At 36.5% G+C, this 24,548-nt stretch overlaps 2 protein-coding genes and 1 pseudogene across 3 annotated transcripts; 1 reads left to right on the top strand and 2 right to left on the bottom strand.

The window, feature by feature from the left end:
* Positions 1-7: 7 nt before the first annotated feature.
* Positions 8-5,166, top strand: LOC141622743 (GPN-loop GTPase QQT2-like; annotated as a pseudogene).
* Positions 5,167-5,821: 655 nt separating this feature from the next.
* LOC141622742 (putative phospholipid-transporting ATPase 4) lies at positions 5,822-14,565 on the bottom strand. Of its 2 annotated transcripts, none has more exons than XM_074438739.1 (10): positions 14,061-14,565; positions 11,642-13,570; positions 11,426-11,536; positions 10,825-11,190; positions 8,632-8,719; positions 8,321-8,530; positions 8,059-8,184; positions 7,733-7,831; positions 7,017-7,208; positions 5,822-6,626 (listed from the first exon to the last, which is right to left on the bottom strand). In XM_074438739.1, exons 2-10 carry the CDS (start codon positions 13,417-13,419, stop codon positions 5,961-5,963), a joined length of 3,636 nt encoding a protein of 1,211 aa, XP_074294840.1. In that variant the 5' UTR covers positions 13,420-13,570; positions 14,061-14,565; the 3' UTR covers positions 5,822-5,960. The 2 variants fall into 2 exon arrangements, with proteins under 2 accessions (XP_074294840.1, XP_074294839.1); XM_074438738.1 differs by having other exon boundaries at positions 8,321-8,557.
* A 4,254-nt stretch (positions 14,566-18,819) lies between these two features.
* On the bottom strand, positions 18,820-23,321 carry LOC141622759 (coatomer subunit zeta-3-like). The gene is made up of 6 exons (XM_074438756.1): positions 23,212-23,321; positions 21,700-21,859; positions 20,739-20,886; positions 20,563-20,640; positions 19,976-20,060; positions 18,820-19,066 (listed from the first exon to the last, which is right to left on the bottom strand). Exons 1-6 carry the CDS (start codon positions 23,221-23,223, stop codon positions 19,010-19,012), a joined length of 540 nt encoding a protein of 179 aa, XP_074294857.1. The 5' UTR covers positions 23,224-23,321; the 3' UTR covers positions 18,820-19,009.
* Between the last annotated feature and the right edge of the window lie 1,227 nt (positions 23,322-24,548).

The following is a 24,548-nucleotide window of genomic DNA, read 5'->3' on the forward strand; positions in this document are numbered from 1 at the left end:
AACCCAGAAAACCTCTCTACACCCTCACACCTTCCAAGCAGGGGCGGATCTGGGGGTTGAAAAACGTGAAGGAAAAAAAAAAAAAAAAAAAAAAAAAAAAAAAAAAGACGCCATAGATACAGTAACTCAATAACACAAACTGCACAAAATAAAACCAAATAAACCCTTAAAATCCCTAAATACAACCACCAACTCCCACTTGCCGCCTCACTCCTCGCCTCCTCAGCCGTCCACGGTCCATACTCCACCGTCGGCCTCCCTCTCCGTCCACCTGCTGCCTCGCCTGCCTGTATTGGTAAGTTCATTTTTCCCCAAATTATTTTCCCCCAAATTCGATTATTATTCATTTGATTGATTGAACATTGATTGGTAATTTTTAAATTGTTATCATTAATTTGTTAGTCTATTTATTTATTTGTGTAATTTTAGATTTCTGTTATTTTAGATTGAATGATTTGGTCATTTTTGTCAAACCCTAAATCACTTCCTTACTTAGCAATTAATTTCGGTTAGGACACTTATTTGAGTTCAAGAATTATTTGCGAAATAGTTTGAGTAGCCATTAGGGAGTTAAATAGTATGTTCTGGTAATGTTTTTGTGAACTGCAAGCAACATAACCACCGATTATTTGGGTTGTCTGAAATGCATTTTTGTATGTTCTGGTGAAGTTTTTGTGAACTGCAAGCTACCGATTATTTGGGCTGTCTGAAATGCATTGTTGAACTGAACTGCAAGGTCCTGAACTGCTGACCATGTGGTTTGGTGAGAGTGACATTGTAAAATTTAGGCCTATCCAACTGCCAGCTTAAATTTTTAGACCAATAAATGGCGTGGATTAAGAAAACCATTATAAGAGGTGCAGAAGGAGACATGAGTGAGAGATGGTTCTTCCAACAATGTAGGATGTAAGTCCATAAGATCAGAACATACATATCAAATATCAGACACAAAAGGATCACATCAATGAAAATCACGAGATTGCCTTGGCCACCATAACTTTGTGGGTGGGATGGGAGGTCTTCCTTCCATCACAATGGGTGTAACTGTGTAAGGTATAGGTCCACTAAGAGCCCAAATATACACATCTAGTAACCAACAAGAATACCATGAGTCATGTCATCAAGAGTCTAGACAGCACAAATAGGTTAGTTACGGTTTTTTGTACGATCACATTTAAATAATTGTTTAGTGACTCGAAATTGGGAGAACTGGTTATAACTTATAAGTATGTTAGCTAAAGTTATGAAAATGGAAATTATTGTGCAAAAAGTACTCAGTTGAGTAAAGTGTGTACCGCGAAAATAAACCACGTTAATTATTATGTATTGACAATATTGGAATTCTAATGTATAATGTTGTCCGCAATTTTTTTTTCTTAGTGTGCCACCCCTTTACTCAAATCCTGGATCCGCCCCTGGTTCCAAGTTAAACACTCCCCTCTCTTTCTCTTACGCGCGCCATTGTTGTGATCCCTTGACATAGGTCAGTAAATTCCTCTACTATTAATCCTTACAACTCTGTTCCCCAATTTTAATTTGATTTAATCTACATATGCTACCAATTATTCCATTTCGCGATTGTTTTTTAACCCCTTTCATTAGGGTTTCCTTTTATTAATGATTTAGGTTACAATTTTAACTTTATTTTTGTTTCGTCTGTTTAGTTGATTTTTACTCAATTAATACTAATTCGTTTAATGGGTAACTGTTGCTTTTCTGATTTTATGCAAAAAAATTGCTGCTTTAATGGTTTTGATTAATTTTGTAGCCTCTGTGTAAAGATGGTGTTTTTCACATTGTTTGATTAGGATAGTAAATTTATTATATCGGTAGCTTATGGGTTTCGGAACACAAAAGTTAGAGAAGGATGGTCTGAAATGGTATTGTTATTGGGGTTTTTGTTAATTTTTAATTGTTGAACTATTGTTAGTTAAAATGGAGGTTGATTCCGAGATGCACGAGCCAGCCGTTAATGCAAATGAAAAAGATGAGATTATGCAGTCAATGGAGAACTTGCAGATTGAGGAACCGTCTTCGGGGTTCAAGAAGAAGCCTGTCATTATTATTGTTGTGGGAATGGCAGGTGCGTCTACTCTAGCGGACCTTTAGTTATGCCATTTTGTATAGTATTTTGGTCGTGAGTGTTGTTTGGATATGCTCATTTATTTCGTGGAAAATATTGATAAAACTGTATTGTGGTTAGGAAGTGGAAAGACGTCGTTCATGAATCGTTGGTTTGCCATTCACAAGCTTCAAATCTTCGGGGTTATGTGATCAATCTTGACCCAGCTGTCACGACGCTACCATTTGGTGCAAATATTGATATTAGGGACACAGTCGCGTACAAGGAAGTTATGAAGCAATTCAACTTAGGTCCTAATGGAGGAATATTAACATCGCTGAATTTGTTTGCTACAAAGTTTGATGAGGTAAAGCTTGACATATTTTTATTCTAGCATTTATTTCATTTTTGGTTTGAAGATTTCATGTGGTGTGTTAAAGAATTGCGGATTGTTCTGCTATGGGAGTCAGCCTGTTGAGTTAATCATGGACTTCACTGATGTCTCTAGTTGTATCTCATCCTTTTTAAATGACATCTTGTTCCGAGTTGGGTTTAACTTAATCTAATACACATGTTTTATCTGGATGTTCAATAATACGTAGCTTGTGATTTGTGACTCATATTCCGATGCATTATGATGCATTCTGATTGTCTGTGTTAATGGCTTCTTATGTATCTCATTCATGTATGTTTTTTTATTGGATGTCTTCAAATCTTGTTTTCTTGTAAAGTATCAATCTTAATCTCTCATTCGCTCAGGACTTCTGGATGTCCTATTTTCTTGCCTCACTCTTATTCACTTTTAGTTTTTAATGTGTGATATATGCCTTGTGGCAACCTAATATAATGAATGATTGTAGGTTGTATCTGTTGTTGAGCGAAGGGCTGATCAACTAGATTATGTACTCGTGGACACACCTGGGCAGATTGAGATATTTACTTGGTCTGCCTCTGGATCAATAATTACTGAAGCCTTTGCGTCTACATTTCCAACGGTGATCACATATGTGGTTGATACTCCTCGTTCCCAAAGCCCAGCTACTTTCATGAGCAATATGTTATATGCTTGCAGTATTCTGTACAAGACACGACTACCTCTTGTACTAGCTTTCAACAAGACAGATGTGGCTCAGCATCAGTTTGCTTTAGAGGTTAGTTTATTAAGTATGAAGACCTAATTAGTTAATTTCACTTCATCTAGTGTAAGAGTATCTTGTTCGCTGAACCCAAATCCGAAAAATTATTAGACTAATGCTTTGTTGGTGGCGGTGTAGACTTGTAGCATATGAGTTTTCTGTCTCAAACTTTGCCCTTCTTAATGCTACATGCAACTTGATAGAGTCTATGTCTTCTGCTGTATTATGCAAACTGTTATAAAGAACTTGGTGTTATGGTAAAAAAAAAAAAAATGAAATTTATGGACCTGCGTGCCTTGGTGGTAACTGGGGGTCTACTGTCTGGCTATTTAGAATTTTGGACCTGCGTGCTTTTATGCACTTTGAAGTTATCTACTTCAATCTGGCTAAGGGAGACTCGTGCTTTTGAAGTTATGTTTGAATCTTTGGTCTACCACTTCAATAAGTAATGCTAAAAGATATTCACAGTTATAGTCAATATTTGGAATATTTGGATGGTTTATAAATTATAATTATTTGCTTGAAGTATTTGGTACACTAGTGAATCTGAATCTAACTAGGGCATTATACTTTGTTTCTCTTTCTCTGGCTGTATGGCTTCAGAGCACGTTTGGAGCACTATTTATATTTGTAAATTATTGTTGTGAAGTTTGAGTTGCTGTTAGGCTCTTAGTTAAATCCTGAGATAATGCTTAGATCATGCCATGGGAAAGACTAGTGGCTTGATTGCTCGATTAGACTCTTTACTTGGGAAGTAGCGTCTCTTTGGTGGTGTAAGCATCGAGGAGAGGAAGTGCACCAAGTTGTAGTTGACGAGGTAGTTTTTAGAACTGTTGTGAGATATAGAGGCATATCTGAGACTTGATGCTCTTATAGGTTTAAGTATGACTTTGTTATAACAGCATTTCGGGCTAGCATATGTGCTATACGGCCATGTAATGCCAATTTTTTAGTTGTTTGTATAGTGCTGATAATTTTCAACTCCCCCCTGTGCAGTGGATGGAAGATTTTGAGGTGTTCCATGCAGCGCTTGACTCGGATCAATCTTACACTTCCACTTTGACTCGAAGCCTATCTCTTGTTCTCGATGAATTTTACAAAAACCTAAAATCAGTCGGAGTTTCAGCGCTTACTGGTGCAGGGATGAATGAATTCTTCAAAGTTGTTGAAGACAGTGCTAAGGAATACATGGAGACTTACAAGTAATTATCTCGACATTTTTCATGGTTCTCCCACCCAAACAAAGGCATTTTAAATTATTATTGTTAGTTATACATGGAGTGTGGTATGCGATGGTCTAAAACTCTCATACGTGATACAGAAATACTTCCTTATTCTTCATTTAGTTGTCTGGTTAATCGATTCGTCTTACAGTGTAGGCCATCTCTTATTAGTAGAGCCCTATTAGCGAGTCTTGTATCGGACAACTCAATATGATATCTAACGGTATGATATTTATGCAGAGCGGATCTTGACAAAAGACGTGCAGAGAAGGAGCGTTTGGAAGAAGACCGTCGGCGTGAAAACATGGAGAAGCTGAGGAAAGATATGGAGAAATCCCAAGGTGAAACTGTGGTATTAAGCACTGGTTTAAAGGATAAGGGAGCTGGCAGCAAGACCATGGAGGAACTCGAGGAAGAAGAGGAAGAAGACGAGGAAGAAGACGATGATGAACAGTCTAGTGAAGAAGAGGAAGATATGATCGATGATGAAGATCAAGTATTTAATAGGTTTTCTTCTTTTTAACAGAAAACTACCCGGAAATATCATATCTCCGAATTTGGGAACTTTGTAGTTATGGAATATTGACTGGAGGGATTCGGTAACCTCCTTGCTTATACAGTACTGGACTACTGGTTTGAGTAGAATGTGGAAGGAAATTGCTTAGTGTTGTACATACTACATATGCACATTTCTATTGTTTGTGGGTCTCTCTTGTGGCTAGAATGGAAACTCAGCATCATGGCAGAGGAATTGTTGGTAAAGTCCACTTTGATGCACCATGTTAACGTGCACGAGTATGAAGTTGTGTAGATTCAGATGTACGGTATAATTTACATAGCGATACCATGTTAGAACTTAGAGATGGGGATTGACCGAATGTTGGATACTTGGTTATACAAAGACCCTGTACCGAGTCCACCTAATCAGGTACCAAATATTATCATAATGAGCTCCATAATTAGGTACGGAGTACTACATAAAATCCGACATAGAGAGGAGATTTAAGTCTATTTCACAATGTTGCAAGCGCAAACATATGACTCGATTGCATATTTAAAAAATAAAACTACTCTTCCATGATCTTATTCATCGTCTCCACTCCACTCCCCCCGTTTCATCTCGGCTCTGTTCACCATCTTCGGGAATTGAATTTTCTTCGAAGAATTTTTTAGAGGGAACTTGTTCCAAGCGTTGTTCTTAGGTTCTTTCAATCCCATCGAATTCCAGTATTAACTACTTCAACGAAGGCTGACTGAATAGGGCGAGAAAAGCTGGAAATATTGCCAGAAAACAACGTATAGCTGAAATCACACGCTGTACTCTCAAATTTACTCGTATATACGGAGTATGGTACATATACAACAGCTCTCAAAACCTCTCGTTTGATGAACAATGAGACTTTTAACACAATTCCGACATTAGCTCTTGAAAATTTTGCTGCTATACATGTAAAAAAAGAAACAAAAATCCTAGCAAAAAATAAGCGAACTTACAAAACGTTAATCTAACGAGGAAAAAAAAAAAAAAAATCAATCATGTTACGGTGACTGGAAGGTTGAGCTTGCTCCTGAATGTTTCTTCTGCAATTTGATTTTCAACTGCCTGATTTTGGCTTCAACGCGAGCAGTAAAACCGATCTTGGTCTTTTGCCTTGCTTTCGATTGTTCTCGAACCCACATATGTTGGTCGTCGACGTGCTTGTTATAGTACTTCATTTCCTGGATTACATGGTGATCCATCGGGTTGAAAGCCCGCTGGAATGCAATGTGGGCAAAATACGGAAGATTACAAGCTACTGTTACTAATAGGGTTGTTGCCCAAAAGATGGGGGAAGGGGCAAGCGCTTCTACAAGGAGTTTATGAGCATTCCCTGAAATTGTAGACGGCATTGCCCCGTAAATCAACAGAAAAATGTACCACATTGCAATGCTGCCCCACACAAGCACGTGTTGGATCCAAGTGAAATGACTCATTGTCAAGGCTATCTGACAATTGACGGCCCATATGACGGTCGTGAACATGATGGTCCCCACTGCTGACATGTCAGCAGTCTGTCCTCCAACTCGGAATGCTTGGTGATGGAAGATGATGATGTTGAGGCCGAATACTATGAGGGACGTGTAGAGACCGTTTCCTATCCAACCAAGAATTCGAGGCCAGTCAAAGAAAAGGTTTCGCGGTCCTTGCTGATATAGAGCTGGGAACTGCACATAGCAAGCATGATACGATCATTATATGTCAAAAAAATTCCTATTAACACGGTCTTGTGGTAAGACTAGCAGGATGATTTTCACTCCCCATTTGATTTTCACTTTTCTTTTTCTATATTTTCGCATTTTGAGGTGTGCGATCACCCATGGACGGTTCTAAATAATGATTCATCTCAGCCGACCCCAAATCATTTTGGGATTAAGGCTATGTAGTAGTAGTTGTTGCTATCATTTTTTTGTGGGTTAGTATGTGTTTTGAGTCGGGTTTTTAGTTAAGTGGGTTGGTCTGACAAACAAATTAATCTGAGACAATCTCAAACTGATATAAATACTCCGTATCAAATACATAAAAATTATGAATTTGGTTGAAAGATAAAAACTTGCCTCCAAGCAGACATCAGAAGAAACATCCTGCTCAAAGACTCCAAGCGAAATGACTGGCAATGATGTGAGAATCACATTGAAAGAGAGCGAGTACCAATCATCATATATTGTTTGACCGGAAAATCCAGCAAAAATCTCGAAGTAAAAGAGTGTAAGACCAAAAGCTATGTTCTTGTAGAAAAAATAGCAAATCTGCACCAAAGTCAGTGAAGCATAAAGTCAAATCAGTCTCAAAATGAGTTGGTGTCAACTAACACAACTCATTGTATGGACCGGACCTCAGTCTGAGGAGGTGGGAAAACAAGATGTTAAAATGAAGCATAAATAGCTCACGATGGAAAAGAAACAGACGTAAATATAAAAGGAAACCTTTCGAATGAGAGTGCAAATAAGATTGACGAGAGAAATAAAAAGTGTGAAGAAATATCCACAGAAAAAGTAACAATAGATAGGTAAAGGTAATCAAGATAAGATTAAATGGAAAGAAAAAGTTCTCGGAAAAAAAAAGATAAGTAATGAGTCAAGACAAAAAATAAAGTAAAATCCCATCATCCACATAAACTCATGTATCATCTCCCTCCAACTGGTCGTCTAACTCTATAAATCACACCATCTATTGAAGAAACAGCACAAATTAAAAGAGCAAAAGATGGTACATGATCACCATGTAAAAGTGAGAAGCCAAGGACACACATGGCGGGGTACGAAATCCTTACCATTTGAGCTATTCTCTTATAACACCAATGTCCATGGACGAGCAGAAGTCTTTCCAAAAACCGAAACTGAGCAACAGCAAAGTCACTAGCCATCACCGCCTGCACAAAACTGAAAGTTAGGTATGTTGCATCAATATATTCATTGTAGCACAAATACAATTGAACATTATATTATTTCCTCAAGAGCCCAGACAATTATGTTTTCCCCATTTCCTTTTATAGTCCATTAAAAAATAATTTTTCCCTATATATATGTACTAAAATAAAATATAGAAAGGAGTGCAGAGTCAGTGTCAAAGAACACGAGAGCAAAGAAGGTGACGTACCTGCATCCCTTCAGCTCCACTAATGCCAACGCCAATATCTGCTTCTTGAATCATTCCGACATCATTTGCACCGTCTCCGATGGCCAGAGTGGTTTTCCCAGTCCCTTCTTTAACCAACCTTACAACCTACAAGGAAATCAAGCCAAAATTTTCATTTTCTTAAATTTGGAAAGGAGGGTTCTTAAAAAAAACAAATGGTATTATCCATGGAACACGGAATAAATATGGTACTATATACGAGTAATTGGATAAAACCACATACCAGTGCCTTTTGCTTGGGAGAAACACGACAGCAAATAACAGAAGCACACAGAACTGCCAGGTTCAAAAATTGGTGTTTCATGTCGTCTTCCAATGCATAAGCCAAACTTCTACCGTCGATAATCAGGGCAAATGCAGCGTGAGGATCCTTTTCAAGCTTGATCATTTGAGAGGCGTTGGTGATTTGTAATAAGATATTCTCTTTGATAGCCTGCTCAGTTGTCAACACCAAAACTTTCTAGCGTGAAATGTAATTATGTTTCTTGTAAATTAAAATAAAGTACATACAGTTCCTCTGAGGATGATAGGTACCTCTTCGGAATCATTAGAAGACTCTTCAACATTCATAGCTGCTATGCATATCTGCTTCATGCCTTGTCGGAGAAGACTGCAAGAGAAGCTGCAAAAGAAAGAAAATAGTACTAGTGATTCACTATGCAAACTGCTGAGAGATATCATGACTCAATTGGCCTAAATTCCAAATTTTATTCAACTCCACTTTCAGGTGACCTGAGTTCCCTAAAATAAGAATGGACAATAACTTTGTCACTTTGACTTTTCTTTAGTGTCATACCCGTCTCTGAAATGACTCAAGAATTATGGAGTTCATACCTGACCCTTACCATCTAACACTTCTAGCTAAGAAGCAAAAAGAGAAGCCTGTTTGACAAAAGCTGAGGAAGAGACTGTGTAAAAAAATCTATATTACTTGGACACTTCGCGGATGGCAGAACGCGGCATGTCCGACACTCCGAATGTTTCGACACGACAAGACCCCCCGACACTTCACTTTAAACCAAATATATGGAATTTTTCACAAAAAAAAAAAGTTATACCTGACAAAGAGTCAAGAACAAAGCATAAAACATATACTCTCTCCACACATCTATTTTCACCCCATTTGCTTTTAGAAGGTCAAAGTTTTCTAACTTTGACCGTAAATAAGTTGAATAAAAATTATTAGATTATAAAAAAAAGGGTAAATTAATAACTTATACCTATTATAAAACCATTTTTTAAAACTTATACCTAAGATAACTTTTTTTTAAAACTTATACCTAAAATCCTATTTTCTTTAAAATTTAATACCAAATCTCAAAAAAATAAAAAAATGGACTGTTTTACCCTTTTTAAATAACTCGTCCACCCTCTCTCCACAATGAAAACCCATTACCATCCCCCCACATCCACCTTTATACACCCCATTAATCCATTATCATTACCATTATAATGAACCACCACGACCAACCACCTCCTCAACCAGCACCATCACTGATGCCGCCACCGCCCCAACTTCTTAACGCCGCGCCGCCTCCCCTGTCGCCGCTGATTCCACTTCTCCCTCCTCCACCGTTGCAATCGCCAGAAAAATCAAATTTGATTGATCGAAATGACATGATTGCGACTGTGATTACGCAATCGAAGTCGGAGTCGCAGTCGATGAGGGTGATGATGGGGAGGATGAAATTAGAGTTTCGTCGAGTTGAGCGCGATTTGGGTCCTAATTTTTTTGGAGTTTCTTGTAAATGTGCTTCAGTATTTGTTGTTTATTTATCTCCCTGACAAAAATGTATGTGAGTGTGCATGTTTATCTATGACGACATCCATGTTTATTTATCTCCCTTTGGAGTTATATATAGTATGATGGTAGGATGATTGAGGGAGTAACACTTGATATGAAGACTACTAAAACCTCTGTTGCTTATCTATGACGACAAGATATGGGAAAGGGCTGGTTGTGTTTTTGTCGTTGAGATCAGGTATGCGGAATCGAACTGACAAATATGTATGTGAGCGTGCATATTTGAGTGTTTGACGGGTTTAAAGTAAAGCTGAAACGAGTCACCGACGGGAGGACAACCATGAGGTGCCGACGATGGCAATGGTGGAGGTATTTGGTGGGGGAAGAAGGGGGTTACATGGTGATTGTTATGGTAGAGATGAGGTTACTGGGGTATGTGGTGAAGAAAGGGTGGATGGATTAACTTTAGTAAGGGTAAAACAGTCAATTTTTTTATTTTTTTGAGATATGGTATTAAGTTTTAAAGAAAATAGGATTTTAGGTATAAGTTTTAAAAAAAAGTTATCTTAGGTATAAGTTTTGAGAAATGATGTTATAATAGGTATAAGTAATCAATTTACCCTAAAAAAAAACATTTACACTTATTTTCACGACATCTTTCACGAAAAAAAAGTAATGTATAGACGTCAAAAAACACGGTCAAAGTGCCGTCTTGGAGACCGCAATAAAGCAAATGAGGTGAAAATAGGTGTGTGGAGGGAGTAGAATCTAGTGATTTTAAGCCTTATTTCTCAAACTAGATAATTCACTTGAAAACTCTAGATTTCAAACTTGTAAGAAAATGTTGGCATTTTGAAAACATGTTGTGCACCCATACCCTCATTTTAGGATAGACATATAGAGTACCCATGTCTACAAAGTTGAGTTGTATTGAGTCTAACAATATGTTTATAGGAAGAGAATGGAAGTAATGGAACACATACCCAATGTTTATAGCAGTTTCCATTTTATCACCAGTGAGAACCCAGAGTTTGAGACCAGCTTGAGCTAGTTTATCAATGCATTCAGGCACCCCTTTCTGTAGTTTGTCTTCAACAGCAGTAGCACCAACAAGAATTAGATCTTTCTCCATAAGATCTGCCACCCGTTCTAAATTTGCATCTCTATCAGCCCCAATGGCACTCTTTGCTTTCTGAAATTCGTTGTTCCAAACAGAATATTCCGACTCCTCGAGTGGTTTATAAGCAAGGGCTAATGTACGCAACCCATTGTCCCCATAATCATTCAGATGTTTCGTAGTGGCTTCTAAATATGTTTTTCCATTCTTTGCCAGACGTTCAAAAATTATGCTGCATAACAACAAATTTACAAAGCATTAGATGAAGTTAGTTATATCAATGTAAATGATGAAGCTCCAAACCCAGATTAAAAAGGGTTAAGAGAAAAAGTTGGCAACACTCAAATGAGTAAGGCAGTCAACGCGTAATATTTGATGGAGAAGAACCAGAAAATTTGTTTCCAGTGTTGAAACACTTTTACGCTAAGTCCTTAACTAGCAGGTCAGAAGAAAACGAAGCTACGAACCTGTCTGCTCCTTTACAGAAAAGAAGTATTTGGCCATCTTCATCACGCACAATCACAGACATTCGCTTCCTCTTGCTCGTAAAATCCAGTAGATTAAGAATTTTGTACTCCCTGGCAAGTTCCTCATGTAAGCGGATTGGTTTCTTTAAATCAAACAAGAACAAAATTTCATACAGTAATAAAATTTCTAGGAAAAAACAAGTTATATACACGGACCTTTCAACAGGCTGGCTAGGGTTGGGATACCTTTCCCGGACAACAACAGTTGATTGAGTTCTTTTACAAAATTCAAAACCGAATTCTCTGGCAGCGGCCAGAAAAGCATTTTCATCTGGAGACTCTGCCTCATAGGTATAGGTACCAGTCTGTTCATTCAGTTCAGGAATTGCAGTGTGACAAACTGCAAGAATGCGGAAAAACAGTAACATGGTCTCCCTGTTAGGCTCATGTAGCCAATTGCCACCCATGAGCCGGTTATCCTCAAAGCCAAACCCTTTTATCCCAGGCTTATCTCGGGAAGTTATCACAGTTTCTAGTTCTATTTCTGACGTCCTAGAGGCACCGCCAGCATTAATTTCTGCTTCCTGGTCATCAAGGTCCTTAGCCATTTGTCTAGCAGCAGCAAGTTCCACTTCACTAGAACGGGTGCCATAAGCAATACCAGCAATAGAACACTTCAGAAAGTCCATTTGATTGCAAGTCAGAGTTCCAGTTTTATCAGAAAGAATTGTGTCAACTTGGCCCAACTCCTCGTTCAAATTCGATGTTCTCGCCTGTGCCGGAGTGCCAGACTCTTCATCATACATATGAATGTCCTGATCAATAAAAATGGCTTGCAAAAACTTCACAAACTCAATGGACACATAAAGTGAGATTGGAATCAAATACCCATACAATATGAGGGCAGTCACAAGATGGAAAAGACCCGACAATTCCGGCCTATTGGGATCGTACAGGTGCGCTGAGTCTGGAGCTTGTAAGTACCACCAGGTTGGCATTTCATACTTTGTCCTCACAGAGAAACCAAGTGAGCTGGCTAAGGAGATCAACACAAGCACGGAGAAGAGAAAGTATATGATATGGTCCATCTTCTTTTCTATCTTAGTTCTTTTTGAAGGGGACTCGGTTGCATTTTGCATCACTTTAGTGTCATGTCCAGTAAAAATGACCACTCCATAAACGTAAGCGGTATTCCGGAGCTTTGAGTCTCTTAAGAGGATCTGACTTGGATCAATTGGAAAAATCTCGCGTTCAAACTCCAAATTGCCAACAAAAGTATAAAGGTTGAAATTAGGGTCCTCACATCTGATCATGGCCTTGAAACCCTTAAATGTGGCATCATCATCCAACGGCAGGGTTACTTCCAGAGATCGCTTTACTTTTAAATTTGTCTCGCCATCCAAGTTCATAGTCTCCACATAACAAATACCATCCTCGTAGCTTGATGACAGCAACAACAAATCTGCAGGGAAAAACTCATCCTTTTTTACTTTTACCACATCTCCAACACAAAGCCTCTGCCAAGTCCTATCTCCGAACACACCGTCTCCTTTGTGAACACTAACTTTCCGATTATTAACCTTCATATCCTGAATAAACCTACGCCAATCTTCCACAGCTTCCTTAGCCATTGTAAGCCCAACCACAATGGTCAAAGGAGCAATCATACTAACAGGACTAAATGGCGATACTGAGGTGGTGGATAAACATGTTGCCAAGAGAAAATAAATGTTGGCCGCACGTCGAAATTGCTCAAAGAGACCTTTAGGAAGAAATGTAAGGATGTTGTATTTCGTGGTCGAAATATTATTAGACTTATATCTAAGAGGCTTTTTACGATGGAGATTCGATTGGTTACAATGTACTACTCGTGAATAGCCAGGGCCAGCAGGCAATGCACTCGGTTCCTCATCTTCACGGACTTTGGGTCGGAAGCAGGCAAATGTATGAAGATTACTCCTACGAATCTTTGCCCTTATCCTACCCCCAGCCATTCTTAAATTCGCAGCTCAAACAAGTCTCAGCAGAGATGTCTTAACCAAAGTAAAAGCATCTCTTTGAAACCTCCTCTTACTTTCAAGACAACTCCCAAGATACCACAGCAACCCAATGCTGTATTCGTCGATCCAAACGAATTCCAACAACCTCAATCAACCAGAAAACATAACCCAAATCAGACACTGTAAACTACATTCACTCTAATCTACAAAAACACCTCAAATTTTAAAGTCAACAATCAAGAAAAGTTCCTCTCTTGGCTCTCTAACCCAAAAACACGACTTTTTCAACCAAGAATTGCACAATTCATACCATGATTAGGGTAAAACAATCAAAAAAACGTAAAGAATCTGTTGAGTCGGAGGGAGTACATTATACATGCTGATCATACAATCACATAAAACTTTCAATATTCACAGAAAATGTCAAATTCTAAAACCTAAAAATCCTTAAAAAAAACCCAAAAAAATCAAAAGAACAACACAATTCCCAGCTAAAATTCATGCCGAAATCATCAACATTTCACAAAAACAAATCAAACCCAGATGATTAAAATACACAAAGATCTTTCCTTACATACAATTCATACCTAAATTAGATAAATCAACAAATACCCAGATAAAGAAAGATTGTATACCTTGGATAATCAATCAGAAATTCACAATGTTGAACTCTTGACCTAATAAAATCAAGATTAATGATAAACCCAGGTTAACAAACAATTAGATCTTAATAAAAATTCAATCTTTTTTGTTAATTTGTTACAATGATCTAACAAAATTAAAATGTAGTACTCCGTATTATGAATGTATTATTATTATTAGCTGAGAAAAAGAGGGTTTAACTCTTATCATTCCGAGACAATTACCAGATTTTGCAAGAGAATTTTATTTTTGTAAAAAAAATGGAAAAATTAATTTTAATTATAATATCCTTTTCCTAATACGGAGTAACAAACAAAATGGTACGGGGAAATTGATTGTAATTTGTGTACTTGTAAGTTGTAATTAGGTACGAAGTAGTGACATTCACGATTTATAATTTTTAATTTGAGTAATGAATGTATTGAATTGACTTGATATTGTTGTTCTATATTCAATGTAAGTAGTAGTAGCCTAGTAGCATGCTTCTTACTAAAAAAATAAAAAAATAAAATAGCGGAATTGTATTACTTTTCTCGAGTACTTTTCTCGAGTACTTTTCTCTGTTTTGTATCGTTTTATGATTTTATTGTTTTCAAGTACTTATCCATTGTAGTCCATTCTTTGATAAGTTTTCATAGATGTAGTTTTGGATGTTTTTGGTTGAGTTTTTGGTGAGAAGAGTTATCGAGTGAACATTCCAATTATGTCATTATGTGTATTGTATTTATCATTTACATGTACTTATTCCATTGTGCACGATTCTTTGAGAAGTTTTCTTGGATGTTGTAGTTTTGGATGATTTTGACTGAGTTTTGAGGCGAAGAGTTGTCGAATAAAGGTTTCTTTTTTGGCGTGAAAGATGGTAAAGAGAAAGTTTGATCGATTAATGAGACTAGTCACTAACCTCACCTCTGATTATGTAACGCGTAGGCTAGTAGTAGGTCAGTAGCATGCTCTTTGCTAAAAAAATGTAAAGAAAATGGCGAAATTGTATTACTTTTCTCGTTTTCGTATCGTATTTACTCAATTACCGTTTTCATGTACTCGTTACATTGTAGTTGTAGTCGATTATTTGAGAAGCTTTTCGATGTTGTAGTTGGCGGGTAAACGTTCATATATCCAAGGTAAGTATGTAACTAGTAGGCTAGTAGCATGCTCCTTACTAAAATATATAAGTAAAATATAGCGGAATTGTATAACTTTTCTCGATTATTTATCCTATTTATCGTTTTCATTTACTTCTTCCACCGTAGTCGATTCCATGAGAAGTTTTATTGGATGTTGTGCCTTTGAGTGATTTTGAACGAGTTTATGGGGGAAAGAGTTGTCGAGTGAACATTCCTATTATATATATATATATATCGTATTTATCGTTTTCAAGTATTTCTTCCATCGTAATCGATTCTTTGAGAAGTTTTCTCGGATGTTGTGGTTTTTGGAGATTTTGACCGAGTATTGAAGGGGAATAGTTCTCGACCAAACGTTCCTTTTTTTTTGCGTGCAAGCAAGATAGTAAAGAGAAAACTTGCATCGGTGAATGAGAGAGGTCACTAACCTTACTCTGATTATGTAACTCCGTACTAGGCTAGTAGCATGCTCCTTGATAAAAAAAATATAAATAAATTAATGAAATTGTATTACTTTTCTCATTTTTGTACCGTATTTAATTATTTCGTCGTTTTCATGTACTTATTCCATTTTAGTCGATTATTTGAGAAATTTTCATGGATGTCGTTGTTTTGGGTGATTTTGAAAGAGTTTTTTTTTTTGGGGGGGGGGGGGGGGGGAGGAGGTGTGCAAGATAGTAAAGAGAAGAACTTGATCGATTAATGAGAGATCAATCACTAACTTTGCTTCTGATTACACGAGGCTGATCCAAAGGGTGTCCTAAAACAAATTGAGACCCTCTGATCCACTAAATAATAACGAGACCCCAAATATGAACATACAAGTGTACTATACTTTAAGATTTGGATTGAACTCCATCAATAACGCTTGTAAATTTGATGATCTAATCTGGAGGCTCGGTTCCCGCACTCATGACTGAACATAGCCTTAGACGCCCTTATCTATCGAGAAACTGTAAAATAAAAGATTCTCAAAAGTTTCCCCTAAACATGTTTTTCCTGAATGATTTGTTTGATTATTTAGTAATCTGTTTGTCTAACAGCTAATTTTTTACCAGAAAATAGTTGAATCACATCTCATATATAAGTGGGTTATGACTTATGGTACAAGAAATGGTGTATTTGTACATTTTGATTCTTACATTCATTATTTTGATGTAATGTGAGACATTAAGGCACATTTGTTGTTCACAATATATAAATTCAAATCATGTCATGACATTATCAAATAAGCTCGTATCACAACCGTACCTGGTGCTCATTAATTAGTGCTCTACATGTTTAACATTGAGAGATCACATTTTATTGTGTATCTCGGTAGGGTTTATGACTTGTAGTTACAAAGCTAGCATAGTAAATTTTCATTTCAACTAATCGCCTTAAACATTTATATTTTCGTCGGTATAGATATTATGCTAATTAAAATATTAGATTGGGATCAAATACTCTTAACCAACATATTTGGATCAATTTTTGGACTGATTTGATTGGAAAAAAAGGATTGCGCATCCGATATATTACCTTATATTCCTTTTAGTTTTTGAGTTTACATGTATTTTTTATGAGTATTTAAATTTGGAGTTTTCTACGTGATACCCTCGTGTTTCTTTGAATTCTACGTGGTACCCCTCGTCTTTTGAAAACATTTTTGTTACCCCTAAACTTAATGATTAATGAAAACATCCAAAAATACACAAAATGTTCCAATCTACTGTTTTGTTTTGTTTAATTTATGCGCACTTTCTATTGATTTTTTGGGCAATACTTTGTCAAATCATTATCACAAATTCCGTTTACTTAATCTTAGATATACTTTCTTTATAAAAATTAACTGTTAGAATGCTCAAATTTTATTAATTTGGGTATTTTGTGATCAATTTATAAATCTAGGGATACTAGTGATGTTTTTAAAAACCAAGGGGTATCACGTAAAAATAAAAAAAAACACGGTACCATGTAGAAAATCCCTTAAAATTTACTATAAGTTATATGGAGTAATTTTTTGATGGCAAAAATCAAAATTAATTAAATTTATAAGTATAATTTTTTAGCAATGTTGTACTCGCTCTGTCTCAGTCAATTGTTGTCGTTTGGTTTTAGTACAAAGGCCAAAAAAAGAGGAGGCAGTCAACTATAAAATGACAAGTGGACTAAATTGAGTGTGAATGATCAAATTGCTCATCAAATGCAATCCTAAAATAGAAATGACAACAATTGACTGAGACACCCAAAATGGAATAGGAAACAAATGATCGGGACGGAAGGAGTATTATTTTATCTTAATAGTAAAAACTCATATTCTTTAAAAACTTAAAAGTAAAAACTCATTTCTTTAAAATTAAACTCAACAAATTTATCATAAAACTCAGAAAATATAAATACTATTAAACGGCTGATATTCATAGAATCATAGGGAATATATTGTGGACTTTTCATCAATCATTCAATTGCATTGCTTAATTGCTAATTTATTAATTGGATGGTGTACTATTAAACGGCTTATTAATTGAATGCAATAATTTTTGGTTCAAAAGCGTTGTGTGTCTCAATCTACATCATCTGGAGTTCTGGACATTCATATGAACACAAAATCTCCCTTATGACGGAGGGTATACTGTCATATCTGATACCAGCATCTTATTGCTGACTAATTGTTATAGAGAATACTACAATGCATTATTATCTAATTTTTTTTGGGTATATCCTCATGTTTATTCCGGATTTGAGTCAGTTAGGATTATTAGGACGGTATTCATTTCTCACCCACTTGCACTATCCACTCTCATTTTGTGAGAGGGACATTGTCGTCTAAAGTGAAAATTTGTGTACTTTTAAAATGAAGTGTTAACCTTTTTTTTTTAAACCGTCAATAAATTGTTTAGACTTATGATGCAATTTGTATTTTGTACTAGTCAATTCTCAACAATTATTTGTAGCATTATTATACGAAATTTAGAACATGAAGTTTACATACAGAAAAATAAAACGTGCATGCCTTAATACCAGATTCTTTATTTATTATTATTATTATTATTATTTGACAGGTTTTATTTATTATTAGTGCATGTACTATACATGGATTAGTCACCTACACATTTTAAAAAATCTACTAAATTAAACATCAAAACGATGTCGACGTAGCTCTTGATTTCTATTGGACCATTTGGAATGTACAACTTCATTTTCGTTTCAGTCGGTTGTGATTTGTGAGTGACGGTTATTCTTGCTTGTGACGAAAGAGGCTTGTAACATCTCACAAGTCACAACACAACCACCTACCCTTTTTAAACATTATTTTAATGAGACGTCATAAGCTTATGACGCGTCATAAATAAGAATTTGTGACGGACAAGTACCAAAAACACGAAATTTATTTACTATGTTAGATAAACTCTATAAACTAAAATTATTTCTCTTCAATAGATCACAACTTCCCCCAAGTGATTATTTTCCACCCAAAATCACGCAAATTCTAACATACCTAATCAACTCCGAGAGTTGAATCCAATCCGCGGTGTAAAAGAAACTGTAATATTGTGATTTGCAAGAATGGAATTTAATCTTGTAATTATACATTTAATGAGTTCTACACAGTATATCAATGATGGTTCACAAAGAGAAATCAGCAGAAAGGTAGATTCTATAATCACAAAGGCGACAAAGCACAAGCGCCTAAACTCTTTCAACAAGAGTTTAAATCCACAAAGAAAATCTAATGGATCATAACATCTCTATAAAATTGGACCAAAATTCCATGGCAAGAGGCACTTATCGAGCAAGCATGGAAACCGGAGATGGAAGTGAACACAAAATGTTCAGCTCAAGAGAGATCTTGCAGTGTGTTCGCGAGCCAAGAGAACGCCTGTGATATGCTCTGGATTGTCAGAAAAATAAGTTGTCAGTCTTAGTTTCAAAAAGCCCGGGGAAAGAACAGTTTTTACCAAAATCATACTGTATATTCTTCTAAATAATATTCTGTGTAAAAAAATGCCTCTTTTACAGATCTTGTGTGAACATGTTAAAAAGTACGGAAGACTCAATAAAGAATGGGAAAAAAAAGCAGGCATATGAGAAGGAAGGTAATCGTAATTCCATAATATTAGTGCCCTACAAGAAATGGTGGTACAAGGGGAAAAATAGGGAAGTTATATAGTAGTGCGCCTCGCTAGCTGCACCGTGGTGTATACAAGGAGCGCCTAAAGGCTAAAGAGTCTCGAGTCGTTTTGGCTAGCGCCTCACTAAGTCTTATGCTTAGAAGCACTTTTCTAACTGTGATAAGTAATCAACAGATATACAAGTTGCGAATCAACCACTTTGCAGAATTCAGTCAGTTCATGAAATTCGGGTTTTCAAGAGAAAGTGATTCTCAATCACTAGTACAACAAACACTGACACATAAATTGCAGAGGTGGAGGCATGGGCGGACTATGATTATGCCTAAGGGCTTGCTTGGGATGGGAGTAATAATTAAGGGAGTAATAGAGATAAAATAAACTAAAAAATGGAGGGAAGGGATGGGGGTTGGAGATAGAAATGGATATAAATGGGGAAATATAGTGTAATATTCCCTCCATTAAGGGAGTAATTGTTACCCACCTCCCCTTCCAAGTAATAATTACCTCCATATAGAGGTAATAATTCCTCCCTCACCTCCTCTTTCCACCATCCACAACCACCACAAAGCACCAATCTCCTCCCATTTCTTCTTATTTTAGCTCGTATTACTCCCTTAATGATTACTCTCATCCCAAGCAAGCCCTAAAAGGTAAAAATAGTAGTACCTGCTCAGATAAGGGTGCAGCTTGATCAACGCTGCTAGTCGCAACTTTGCCAGCAATGACATTACCATCTGTCTCAAGAATCATCCTGCAAAGAGAAGGGCAAGAAAACCAGAGCTGGTTCTGAAATTGTCTATATGTTAACACGCTCTACACAAAAAAAACATTCAATAACAGAGTTCCAAAATATTTTCAGTTGAAACATCCATAGACAAGGGGATGATCTAGTGTAAAGTTGAGTTATGACTTCTGCCGAGTCCGGCACTTTGGTATGTACTCGTGCCTGACAGCCGTACCCAATTCTAAAGTAAAATATATGTTCGCCATTTAAAGCATAGAAACATGGTCTTTTATGACCTAGATTCTTCTCCTAGGTTCAATATGATAAAACCTGTAAACATAAAGGCTATTAAGAAGGTGCCGTCTGTAAAATAATCTCAGCGCCTTAGGCATCTGAAAGAGGGACGACTAACTAGCTAGCTTTGGTTTCTACTTCAATATCCAACACGTTTATTTTGCTTAGTCAAAAAACATATCTGACAGTATTTAAGACGTAATTTATATGAGAATTGGTTATGACATTTTCTTACCCTCTGTCAACAATCTCATCAAGGCATAAAAGGATAAGATTCAAGTTCTCAAGAGCCTCGCTCTTGTCAACCTTGTTCCTGTAGAGAAACAAAACCAAGTACAAATGGCAATAAGCATAATTCAAAATCAGTTAGATTACGAATAGCATGAATCCATCAACTTATAAAAAAGCTACCTGAGTAAAAGGGTGACAGCATCAAAGAAACCCTGAAGAACAGCGTCCAAAATAAGTTCGTTTTCATCATCACCTCCAGTGACGAAGAAGTGGAGGTCTTCGACAAATTTATAGATGACTATGTGGTTGTCAAACATAGTTATCTCAGCTGCGAGAACAAATAGGAAAAGCATGAACACTTTTACACTGCATATTAGTCACCTTTTGACCAGTGTTCTCATATTAAACTTCGGCTGTCAACAGACAAAAGAGTTTCTCATTTTCCATTTTATACATTTTTTGATAAATAGAAGTGAGTGGAGTAGATAGATTAAAGGACTAGGAGGGGGTGAATCACAAATATAAAATGACAGCGTGCCAGCGATGCACATGTACAAAAAGACCGCAGGAGCATTAATCTCTTAAGCTATTATGAGTAATCTTGATTCTTGCCTAAAAATAGAGAAAAATTTTAACTGTCGGCACTGTCGTTTGAGAAAGACAAGATTTCAACTAACTGACGCAGGATAAGACTAGGTGTCGGCCCGCTGCAGTTTAAGATAGATAAACTAAGTGTTCCTTCATTATTCTGATTGTACTACTAAGCCAGATGGCAAAATTTCGCATAAATCCTTAATATACGATCAATTCTGAAAATTTTCACACTAGGTAGTATGGAGAGTCATATATATCATTCTGAAGTTTTCTCAGCACGATATTAAAGGTTATAAACTTGATAATTTGATATGACATAAAATCAGGTTCAAAGAGATTTAAGTCCATTTACTTAATACAGAAGTATCCTGATCATGGTATAAATATGTAGCGTCCAAGTTATTAACGGCAGCATTTATAGCACAACGACTATGATCAGGCAATGATGAACGATTTCAAGATCAAGTACTCGAACCAATATTTGAAACCATGATCCAAGTGAGATTTTAAGATCAAGTAATGCGAAAAAATTCATATCATAAGCTACCTTCCGTCCTGGCATTGGTCTTTTGAGTTTTGGTGAAAACCGACTTCTCATAAGCCAATTTTGCAGCATTAGTAGACCAATCATCTGAGTAATACTTGACAGCTACCCTTTTCCCTTCCGAATCGAGCAGCAATATATTTTTCACTAATGGGGTTGAATCCTACACAAGATTACATCATTTGCAAACATCAAAATTCAAGAAATAACACAAACTACCAAAAACAACTAACAGTTTCCCCAATCCTTCAGATTAGATCTTACATAGCACACAAATCACATATTTCAAACATTGTATTATTCCACAAACTAATAATTAACTCACATAAACCAATTAAAAACCCAAATTAAGATTAAAAGATGCAACCTTTTACATTAAATCACACAGAAGAGAAACCACTACACATTATAATTGATAATTGGGTGGATTCAATTGAATACGGATGGAGCTTCAAAGGGAAATCCAGGTATGGCAGGAGGCGGAGGTATTTTTCGGGACGAAACGGGTAATTTCCACCGTGCTTTCTACTTCTCCTGTGGTTTTTGCACCTCCATGAAAGCAGAACTCCTAGCTTTATTGAAGGGGCTAGAGTGGGCACGAGAGTTGAGGATCCCCAAGCTTATCGTTCACATGGACAATAAGCCGTGTATCAAGCTTGTCTTGGAAGATCAGTTGGTGAGCAATGGACTTAGGTTCATAGTATTGCGATGCAAGGAGCTTATAGCTGCTAGCTCGTGGACAGTAAGGCTCGAGCATTGCTACCGAGAAGCAAATAGAGCGAGCGATTGGCTCGCAAATCAAGGCATTAACTCCAGCACCTCGGCTACGTACCTAGAATCTCCACCCAATGCTCTCCGTTCTATCCTTCGGGAGGATATCTTTGGGGTCGCTATTCCCCGTGTAATAGCTTCTAGTTAGTTTCGGGGTTCGCCCCTCTTTAGCACCAAAAAAAAAAAAAATTGATAATTGGGGATTTTCCATTAAAAAAGTATGAACATAACCTAATTAAAAACCCAAATTCAAGTAAACAGATGCAATCTTTTACATTAAATCACACAGACGAACGAACAATCACTGCATAATACATTAGATAATTGGGGGGGTTTTAATGAAAAGGGTATGATCATAAACTCATCAAAATCCTAAATTAAGATTAAAAGATGCAATCTTTTATATTAAATCACACAAAAGAACAATCGCTGCATAATACATTGAATAATTGGGGCTTTTATGAAAAGGGCATGATCATAAACTAATCAAAAACCCTACAATAAGGTTAAAAGATGCCATCTCTTACAATAAATCACACAAAAGATAAATCATTTCACCATATATTGGATAATTGGAAGATTTCTATCAAAATGGTATGAACATAAACTAATCGAGAACCCAAATTAAGGTTAAAGATGCAATCGTTTATGAAATTAAATCAGATCAAAACAACTGAATCATTAAATAACAGTGTAAAGAGTGTAATAATGCAGAAGATCTAGAGGAAGAAAGGATTAATTTACTTGTTGCACCATCTTTTTTTTTTGAATCAGGGATCTCAAGTGTGGTGAAGAGGGACCAACAATGGAGCTAAATTCAGCAAAACGACGAGGATTTGACTTGTCTTGAAAATTTTATGTTGATGTGTTGCTTATACTTTGGAGTAGGGATGTCAATTTCACCCGCACCCGATCAAAAACCGATCCACCCGATTTTAAAAGGCGGACGAAAACCCGACTTAAATGGATGATGGATGGATGACGGATGTAATGGATGACGGATGACGGATGGGTTGGATGAAGAAATTTCACCCGTCATCCATCCATCACCCGATTTAATTACTTTTTATTTAATTTTTTTAACATATAATACATTATTAATATATAAAATATTCAAATATTCAAAATTTTCTACTTTTAAAATTTATATTTTGTGAAACTACCCATTAAAAAGTTAAACTAAAATAATTATCTATCATTATTTTTGTATAGAATAAAAAAATCATCACTTTTTGTAACTTGAAACATATAAATACACAACACCCGTTTATCACCCGATCCACCCGTTTCATCCATGGATGATGGATGGATGGATGACGGATGATCTGTTTCATGGATGACGGACGGGTTGGATGAGATTTTAAAGGGACGGATGGATGACGGATGAGGCTTCACCCGACCCGAACCCGATCCATTGACATCCCTACTTTGGAGGTCGTAATTGTATTAACTAGGAGTATTTCACAAAATCTCATTGAAGACGGCGATATTTACAAACTTGTGATGAATATCATTTTTTCTCACAAAATACCCATGAGAGGTGTGTGGGGAAGTACATGGGGTGCCCCACCTTATCACATCTCCTTTTAGTGAGAGGTCTTCAGCTTGTGACGGGATTAGCTCGTCAAAAGCAAAACGCTTTGTAACTATTTAGAGGGGTGCTAATGGGAAGATAAAAAAAATAGAGTAAGTATCAACAAATTTTAAAAAATACCGTGAATTTTTACGGGTTTAAAAGTGTAGAGAATATTTAGTTTAGTCCTATTTCCATATTATTAGATTGTGCATATATATTTTTATATTCATCTAATATTGTATAATCTTAGTTTAGGAATATTGTATCTTACTTACCTTGTTGCCCAAGGCCTCTTATACGGCTATTAGGCCCTGTTCTTTTGGACTTAAAGTCACTTAATTTAAGTTAACTTCAGATCCTATAAGTTCAGTTCAGTTCAGATTCTATAAGTTCAGTTCAGTTCAGATCCTATAATTTCAGTTCAGTTCAGATCCTATAAGTTCAGTTCAGATCCTATAAGTTCAAGATCCTATAAGTTCAGTTAAGTTCAGATCCTATAATTCAG

This window comes from Silene latifolia, chromosome X (assembly GCF_048544455.1).
Source record: "Silene latifolia isolate original U9 population chromosome X, ASM4854445v1, whole genome shotgun sequence".
In the NCBI taxonomy this organism is placed as follows: domain Eukaryota; kingdom Viridiplantae; phylum Streptophyta; class Magnoliopsida; order Caryophyllales; family Caryophyllaceae; genus Silene; species Silene latifolia.

Excerpts from the sequence above, each read along its gene's own strand:
- LOC141622759 (XM_074438756.1), bottom strand. Across the intron at positions 20,641-20,738 it reads GCTGTCACCCTTTTACTCAG|GAACAAGGTTGACAAGAGCG; the intron begins GTAGCTTTTTTA and ends GTTTCTCTACAG. Across the intron at positions 19,067-19,975 it reads CTGCACCCTTATCTGAGCAG|CATATCACAGGCGTTCTCTT; the intron begins GTACTACTATTT and ends GACAATCCAGAG.
- LOC141622742 (XM_074438738.1), bottom strand. The coding sequence starts at position 13,419 with ATGGCTGGGGGTAGGATAAGGGCAAAGATTCGTAGGAGTAATCTTCAT. Across the intron at positions 11,191-11,425 it reads TTCTGTAAAGGAGCAGACAG|CATAATTTTTGAACGTCTGG; the intron begins GTTCGTAGCTTC and ends GTTGTTATGCAG. Across the intron at positions 6,627-7,016 it reads CTTCTGATGTCTGCTTGGAG|TTCCCAGCTCTATATCAGCA; the intron begins GCAAGTTTTTAT and ends TGCTATGTGCAG.